This window comes from Sinocyclocheilus rhinocerous, unplaced genomic scaffold (genome assembly GCF_001515625.1).
Source record: "Sinocyclocheilus rhinocerous isolate Xijiao unplaced genomic scaffold, SAMN03320098_v1.1 scaffold524, whole genome shotgun sequence".
NCBI lineage: Eukaryota > Metazoa > Chordata > Actinopteri > Cypriniformes > Cyprinidae > Sinocyclocheilus > Sinocyclocheilus rhinocerous.
The window spans coordinates 273992-283253 of record NW_015628336.1 but is presented as its reverse complement, the minus strand read 5'-3'; the positions used below and the strand labels follow the sequence as shown (position 1 = coordinate 283253).

The window sequence follows — 9262 nt, the reverse complement described above, 5'->3', positions numbered from 1 at the left end:
CTCAATTCAATATTTCATATCCCCGTATTTATATATTATTATAGGTAAACAAAAAAAAAAAAATCTGTGTAATAACTTAACTGTGAATTGATATGAATAAATATAAAAGTTACCTTGCATTCGCTATATAACAGTGGGGGGTGGTCACGAAGATGGCTGAGCAAATTTGATGCGTTTCCCCCTTTTGCAGCTACTTTCTTCTTGCAAGATCGGCAGACAGGGTGACCGTCCTCGATTAAATTGCCTTCAGGACTCTTGTAAAAGCCAAAATAACAAAATTAACATCAACTATTATTAATAAACACTGTATAAGTATTAATCATTGTTATTTTATGTTAACTAACTAATGTTAACAAGTGAGATGTATTGTATAGTGTCACCTAAATAGTTTTCCATACACTTATATGAAGGTTTAGTTTAAATTTTTTCTAAGACTGTCATTAGACTAAATAATTGCTATCTTGTAATTTGCCTTTAAAAAGCAGAAAGACAATGCAGTCATATTTGATAAATGTGTTAAATATTGTGTTACACATATTTAATAAATATATTAATTTAACATGCTACCTATGACCACCCTTCAAAATGCACTTTATAAAATATTTTTTCTCTCAAGTGCTCTGTGGACACTAGATTGAAATCCACCGAGGTCGTGTACTCTTAAACGATGACAAAATAGACCTTCGATATGTTGTGCTCCGACTTCAAAACATAAGTCAACACAAAGTATAAAATTATGTTTGTTTAACCGTTTTGTGGGGTCTTTAAAATAGATTGTTTTATTAATGATTGTAATGTGTTTTTTTCTCTTTTCTATTCATATGTCAGTTAATGTTTTAATGTTTACTCTCCACAGTGAACAAACATGTTCTGTTCATTGAGAAGAGGAAGATACGTTCTCTTTAAAAATGGGAGACTCTTTTGATACAGACACTGAGAACATTGACTTTTTAAAGTGTTACTGGCATAAAACAACTGCCACAGTGTGATGGTCAACATCCAACATATGAAAGTGTCACTAAACAACTATGAAGGAAGAAGATTTACATCAAAGTAAAGGTTTTGCATCACTGCAGCTGTGGATGACTGGTCTAATGAGACCAGAAATTAGTTGTATATCTTGTCAGGATAATATGTATTGTGTTGGATTTGTTTGGTTCTTTTTTCTTTTTTGTACCAAGTCAGAAGTTTGACCTACTGCAAACAATGAACCACCTACTCAATGACAGATTGCTTCAGGCTGAAGTGGATTTGTTGGAATAATTAGCCTGCAAAATGTGTTTAATAGAAAAAATGTTCATTAAAAAAAAAAAAAAATTTCAACCATTAGACTTGTACTTTTTGTAAATTGATATGATTTTACTTTATTTTCAGAGATATTTGAACAGCTTCAGGCTGAAGTGGATTTGTTGGAATAATTAGCCTGCAAAATGTGTTTAATAGAAAAAATGTTCATTAAAAAAAAAAAAAAATTTCAACCATTAGACTTGTACTTTTTGTAAATTGATATGATTTTACTTTATTTTCAGAGATATTTGAACATCATACCATTTACAAATAATGCCAGGAAATTACATTATCTAGAACTCTCCAGGAAAATGGTTTTGTTTATTATACAAACAATAATTCTGTGGACACTGTGCACAGATTAATGGTGTTGTTTTTAGGTCAAGAGTCACCTTCAGAACAGTTCAGTTGGCAGATCCTTCTGAAATGGAAAAGACGTTTGAGTGCCGACAGTTTGTACAGACACGGCTGCGACGAGGTTGGCTCTCCTGGCCATCTCTTCCAGCTGCATTGTGGGATAGTGGGCCATGTAGAAAGCCAGAGCGCCAATGAAGCTGTCGCCTGCTCCCTGTTAAGACATATTTTTTCAATTCAGTTTGTGGCATTTGAATTAATGCTCATAATGTGGAAAAGTAGAACACTTAACTTTTCATCACCACTTAGAGAAACAAATATGACAGCAGGGGGTGCCGTCTACTTTTCAATGCCAGTAGGTCCAAAGGTTTGTAACTTGCAAAAGAAATTTGGGAAACAAATGGCACCACAATGTACAGACTTTATTGAGTCAATCTTAAAATAAATATTAAACTACCAATTGTTCCGGATAATATTTAACGATGATGACATGACTTTAATTCTCTATTTGTGTGCTGAGTCATTTGTGTTTGCCGTTGTGCAATGCATGGTGAGTAAGTCTGTAGATGCTTACTTGGGCACAGGTCACGGGTCAGAGTGAAACAACACGCATGCTTTAAGCTTGCCTTGTCCTCTATCAGTGGTGTAGGGTCACCTCCTGTCTTGAAGTCTTTGTGAAGGTCTTCTGTTGTGAGTTGTGCACTTGCTGAGACCTGCAGTGTGACATTATTTGTGTGTGTGTGCATTTTTATTTACTTTCCTACTTCGTAATTACTCAGTGAATATTTATTGTTGGGTGATTCTCATGTAGCCTGACAATATGTCCAAGTCATGTCTAGACTCAAACTCAAAAGTACAAAATGTAATTCATTATGAAAATTATATAAAAATAAAACATCTATTTAAAAAGAGAGAGAGAGATTTAACCATATATATATATACAGTGGGTACGCACACACACACACACACACACACACACACACACACACAATAATAGAAGTCTCCCAGGCTCACCAAGGCTGCATTTATTCGATTACATTAATTATTGTAAAATATTACTGTTAATATTACAGTAAAAATAGTAATATTGTGAAATATTATCATTTTAAAGAACTGAATTCAATCTAAATCCATCTGAAACTAAAAATATATATGTATATATTTTAAGAAACTGACCAAGGGGAATTTTTGTTTATTTATTTAGGGACATTCTTTTTTCCAAGTCAGCAGTAATACACACTAAGCTGCCTTTATTTTATCTCCACTTGTATGAAATTGATAAGGACACTGGCATGTTTCAACATGCCTGCAGGGGGTAGACTGGGATCTTAGGGGGAGGGGTGATGTCGGGTGTTGAATTTATGATGGGAAAGCACCGAAGAATGCAATGATGTGCTCAGATTTAACCGCAGATCGCCCTGTCACTGGTTCTCACAAGTCTACCAGATTACTCATCTCAATGGCCCGCCTCTTAACCATCGATCCCTATTACACACCGCTGACTGTCCCTTCGGTCTCCATATAGCTAGCCACTAGGCCAAAGGCTGCAGTTGTCTAAACTCCCCTGCTGATTGATGACTGAATGAAGTGACCTATGCAGACAAGAATCCATTACAAAATGATCACAGTCCAGCTTTGCCCAATTTGGCGTAAGTCATGCATTTTGTCTGTTTGGGTGAATGGAAGAACATCTGCAATTGGACACATGGTGTGGTCATGAGGAAAGTTCTGGAAAAAAATTCTCATGGAATTTAGGTAATGTCTCCACCTTCTTCAGATGAAGGCTAAACCTTCCACCCACCTCTCTTACTCCAATAAGATTCAACAATGGTGATATTTTTGCTATAGGTCAATAAGTTGGTCATAGTGGCAGTTCCTACTTTTAAATGTATTGCTGGGCAGCACAACTATACATAGCTATTGAAAATAAAAATAATACAACCACATAATCATATGTACAGAGCAGTTCAGTTTGTAGTCCTAAAACCCGCAAGAGAGTTTGTTTCTTAAAAAAAATTAAATAAAATATGCTTCACATTACTTTAACATTAAACATACCTTAACCATAAACAAGTAGAATGCTTACAAGTTGCTAAATAAGGACAATAACTAGCACAAGGCTGTAAGTTTACTTGGTTTATGAATTGGACAACTGTTGCAGTCCTTTCAGCAGCTTACACAACAACAACAACAAAAAGCATCTTTAAAAATTTAATTTGAGGTATGACTACAATGTTATTGAACAAAAGGTGAAAGTAATGTTAACCACAGACCCTAAGATTCGTAAAACAAAAAACGCCATTCTAAAAACCTACAAGAATGGCCTACAAATTAACATCATGAACGATCAGCTACGTTGCCAACAAATATGCTATTTTGTTTCCACAAAGAATTAATTTTTTCTTAACTTTAATACAACCACGTTATATCACCGTGGTGACATAATGTGTTTGTATCAAAGTATATATATAGTGGAGCGTGTTAAAAATAAGTTTTCTTACTTAAACACCATGATGCAAAAACAACATAGCTTTCCAGTTCTTCATTAAAATGATCATCATGCAAGTGAGACTATAGTGTATCAGTGGTGACAACTACTACGACACATTCTGGTAAATGTTATATAGAGCTGTCTGTCAATCATATGACACATTTTGTCTTTTTTGTAGAATACAGATGAATTGTACATAATAAAACCAGTGGTCTTGGAGATAATAATGTGAACAAGGAAATTAATAGGATTGATTCTAAATGCATGATGAAGTCAGTTGTCAATGTGATATACTAAACTAACATCTAATTTGGTGCTAGTCCATGATTATGGCCATTGGAGTAAAAGCATGGGAAAACTGAATGGTCACCACAGTTGGAACAACATTTTATCACAACAATGTACATCTGCAAGTCCACTGGTTAAATACAGTAAAAGTCTCCAAAAACAATGGAAGGAGTGGATGACTCGCAGATGATGTGATCAAGATGGCATCCAGAAATTCAATGCCGAAAATGTCCATCCGTGGTAACTGAGTGAATGACCAGTGGGTGGGTTGCACAAAGTCAAAACATAAAGACAGCCTAACAAACACTGTTATTCTGTTGCGGATCACAAGCCATCAGAATTTCCAAAAGGTTGGTGTACCATAAAAAGTGTTTTTGAAGGCAAACCTAATGATGCTCCGAGAGACATACAGTACAACCTTCAATGTTTGTTGATGGTCAAATCTCTAATCTTTTATAAATAAGATGTCGTCTTGTGTCACCACAGCATATGCTGCTAGAATATGTTCCCTCAAAAGAATGGCTGCTGTCCAATGCGGCTCAGTGTGGGATCTTTGTGGGCTTCATTTACAGTCTCTTGGTGTGATGACATCAATGTTGGTTGGAGGCATGCAGTGTTTTCCGGTAAATACCCACCACCTTCTCCTGTAAAGATCCCTGTGGTGGGTCCTCTATGACTCTTTTCATAGCGGTCAAGTTTGGCTGATTGTGATTGTCTGAAACAACTACAACCCGTGTTGTCTGGCTTGAAGGCAAGGTTCTGGAATTGGGTTGACCTCCAAATGCAAGAGCACAGGCCACCCACAGTCCATCTGAACTGAGTATGCTGTAGGTTAGACAACTTGGTCTCTGTGAGCACACATACGTAGGCTACAGATAGAATCACTTATGAAAGGGTTGGTCAGTTTTAGATACATAAAGGCCTTTGTAAGATTTATAGAGGAAAGGGATTCATCTTAGAATGGGTGGGTAGCCACACAGAGGAAAACTACTTACTTATTTGCCCTTTCAAATTTACAATAGTGTCTGCCGTGCTTTTCATGTAATGCCATACCACACAGCTTTTGATCACAGAAGAGATGTCTAGCTGATGTGAAGCTGTAAAGACTGCCAAAAGATCCTTTTAACTTGAGATTGCTTCGATTCCTTGGTTGTGAGTTCACACCGGTGCTGTCCCTTTGAGATGTGTATAATGTCCCTATCTGGGAGCCAGAAGCTAAGTAAAAAGTTGGTAAACTTAGCAACCCACGCACCATTTTTCATTCATTTTCAAACAACAATAAAAACAATTAAGGCAGTCCCATCAACTCATCTGGCAGCCAACTCTCTTCTCAACCTCTGGGAACAACAAAAAGTTGAGAATTTCTAAGTGGCTGTTGATGGGTGGTCTTTCATGGCTTTGGCATGACCAATGAGCTAGCTGTTGTGAACACGGAACTCCTTCCCTTTTCAAATGCATGCTGAAGAACTGACAAGCCATAATGTCCACAACCCAACAAATGATTTAGTCAAAACTTTTTTGTGGCATCCTCTTTTCTTCCTCAGCAAACACAAAGGAGTATATCGTCAACACTATATCAAGACACCAGTTGTTGTCCATGACGTCTACGTGGTGCTTCTGTTCTTATTTCAGCGAACGTATTGACTTCTGGTTGCAAAAAGACTCTGCAGTAAGTGACAGAATCTATGTTTAAATGAATACCCCTCTTTCTCATCTAAATAAGTGACAGACCCAAAAGTGAGTACTTTCAGCAACAACAGATTAATGTGACATCCTGTTATCAAGGTCTTTCAAGTTGATCAGTGGGCATTTGGCTTAAGAAGTTACAAACAGACATATTTTTGGAATATTCTCATTTCTGTCCTAAACCATTGGTTGCTAAGTACACTCTTAAAAATAAAGGTGCTTCACGGTGCCATAGAATAACCTTTTTGTCTAAATGGTTCCATAAAGAACCTTTAACATCTGAAGAACCTTTCTGTTTCAGAAAAGGTTCTTTGTGGCGAAAGAAGGTTCTTCAGATTATAAAAAGGTAAGAAAGAGATGGTTCTTTAAAGAACCTTTGACTGAATGCTTCTTTGTGGAACCAAAAATGGTTCTTCTATGGCATCGCTTGAAAAACCTTTTGAAGCACCTTTATTTTTAAGAGTGTAGTTGTGTATGAGCTGTGGTGCAAACTGAGCCACATAAACAAAAAGACAGCATTCAATTCTTGCAATACCAGATTTGAGGCAATTTCATGCCTATTCTCTGAACAACAAGGGGTTGTTTAGTATGAAATACTCAGATTTGGTGACACTGCAGAAAACGCTGGATTCAGGCCAAGGAGCACAGAGCATCGCTGGGCTTCGTGACTCACACCACTATGCTCGGAGAGAACCATGGTAAACACTTTAACCTCCTATTGAATGTTCTTTAATGACTAAAGATAGTCCTCACAAATAAACACACTTGTGACATACTTTTTGCTGCTGGCAGACCAAATAACCGTAAACACAACACAAGCTTCTTTAAAAAAAAAGTGATATGCCATCATTCTTTGAGAATAAGCTGATGGAAACATGCCTTGCTCCTGTCTAGCCGTTGAGATAAAATCTGGCACTTGGCCCCATTCCCTCCTCCTCCTGGCTTTTAACAAGTGGGAAAAAACACAGTTACTGGAAGAGGGATCAGGGCATCCAAAAGAGTTAAACAACTCAGTATTTATGGGTCATCAATGTGCGCGGGAACAGGCCGACCGCCACGTGGAGACCACAGCCAGGAGGACTCCCGCTGAGTGGATCACTGCTAAGCACTGAGTCATCCAGAAAGGGCAGGGGAGCCAGGGGCAGCCTACCCTGATGAGACTGGACGTCACATGCTGTGTTCTACATGTGTGAGTGTGTGAGATTTGAGAGAGACGTTACGAGTGTGTTGTGGTTAAAGATCAGACAAAATAAAAGGCATATTTAAATGTTTTCATTACTGTAAATGAAGAAAAAAAACTACATATGTATGCACATAAAAAGTGATGCACATGACATGAGAAAAAAAACTGACTAAACAGTATGGTTTTGAAAAACTTTATAACATTTTCAAGAAGAGATTCAATTTAATAATTAAAAAAAGTCATATGGTATAACCTAACCATCAAATAAAAAATAATACATAGTTTCCTTACACCTTACACATCTTAAGGATTATTATTATTTATTACACATGGCTTTGATCCCCTTTGATCCCCTTTTTAAGTTTTGTTAAAATGCATTTGAGTAGTAATAGTAAAGTAGTAATTATAAAAGATAAAAGACAACGCTTGCATCAGTATGTGCCACTCACAAAATCTTGTATGTACTGTAAATAATCCATACAAATAAGTAGCTGATGCTTTTGGTACTACATTATTACAAATGCGTACGTGAACATTGCACATAATAACTGCAGCTGTTGGAAAATTAAATGGCTTGCAGAAAAAACTTTAAAACAAACATATCACAACAGTGAATTCTCAAAACTGATGTTCTGGTACTATATTGACTGTACGGTACTATATTGACTACTATACTGACTGTAGTCTGTTACTGATTCCAAATTACATGACAAAAATTGTTGTTAATAACGAATCCATTACATTACACATTTTGGGTAATCAGACTACTTTTAATTACTTTTAGATTACTTTTGAACCGTGTATATGCAAATGTGTTCCTTAATTATTAAATAATTATTACATTAAAATCTCAGGAGTTACTTCAAGAAAATGTATTAGATGAAAGGTTCAGCTGAAAAAAAGGTCTGGGTACCCTGCATTACATGTGTTACGGAGAGCGCTTCCGTGACTACCTCTCCGGGCCATCAGAGGGCCCCATCACCAGAGTACTGATTTTCCTTGTCTTACTATATTTTTCCCATCAGCCCCGTATCTGGTACTAATTAATCCTCTCCACCTGAACAGTATTAGCTCGGCTATTTATAGTCAGCTCTCTCCAGGGTTCTTTGCGAAGTCTTGTTTTACCTAGGTGGACATTACTGAGCGGTCTCTCTGTATCCTTGGATTGTCTTTTGTTGTTACCTTGCCTGTCTAATGTTTTTTGATCTTTTTCTGCCTGCCTTTTGGACTTTTGCTATTGTCTTTGGATGCATGCGTTTGGACCGCTGGTTGCCCCGATCTCACGCCTGTTTAATGCTTACCCCTCAGCTTGCACTGCTATATTGCCTTGTCTGTGTTCTGACCTCTGCCTGTACGACTACTTCTCAAATAAAACTGCAAATGGATCCCAGCCGTAGTGATGAATAATTACAACATGCATAAGAAATAACATGAATTTGTGCATTTAAATGTGTTTGAAAGACAAAAAGCCTTCCAAAGACAGTAATACATGATTACATAACACACTGAGTGATTCATTCAAATTAATTCAAATGTTGAGAAAATACTTCTTCAAATTGAAACGATTTTTTGTAAATCCAGTGGTGAAATGCTGTGTGGTCTCTCAATTTTTGTGTAATTATATTTGCCTGACTAGTGACTGGTCTTTATGTGAATGTCCACAAAACTGGAAGACTTTCTGAATGTATTTAACCTTTCTGGTTAACTGAGGAGTTAAAGCAGACTAAATCATTGGAGAGGTCCACCAGAGTTAGACCTGTATCTGTTATCTTTCTGTATGTCTGTGCAGTGATTTGAGGAAGAATCCTTGACTAAAAGAGATAACAATGACTAAAAAATATGGATGTGGTCACATAAGAATCTTGCTGTGAATCCACTGCTCATTCTGCTGAAAACTACCATAGGGTTTAAAGAGATAGTTCACCCAAAAATGAAAATTCTGTCATCATTTACTCATCCTCATGTCATTCCAA

General features: G+C 36.8%; 2 protein-coding genes across 3 annotated transcripts in view; one reads left to right on the top strand and one right to left on the bottom strand.

Moving 5' to 3' along the window:
• LOC107737446 (39S ribosomal protein L33, mitochondrial) overlaps nucleotides 1–1315 on the top strand; it is a 4033-nt gene extending 2718 nt beyond the window's left edge. The window contains exon 4 of one of the 2 annotated variants that reach the window (XM_016548928.1): nucleotides 857–1315. In XM_016548928.1, the coding sequence (XP_016404414.1) occupies nucleotides 857–906 (50 nt within the window). In that variant the 3' untranslated portion in view covers nucleotides 907–1315. The remainder of the gene's footprint in view (nucleotides 1–856) is intronic. The other variant, XM_016548927.1, reaches the window with a different exon arrangement.
• An 81-nt stretch (nucleotides 1316–1396) lies between these two features.
• The window catches only part of LOC107737448 (ribokinase-like), a 28760-nt gene continuing 20894 nt past the window's right edge, over nucleotides 1397–9262 (bottom strand). The window contains exon 10 of the mRNA XM_016548931.1: nucleotides 1397–1855. Within this exon, the coding sequence (XP_016404417.1) occupies nucleotides 1682–1855 (174 nt within the window). The 3' untranslated portion in view covers nucleotides 1397–1681. The remainder of the gene's footprint in view (nucleotides 1856–9262) is intronic.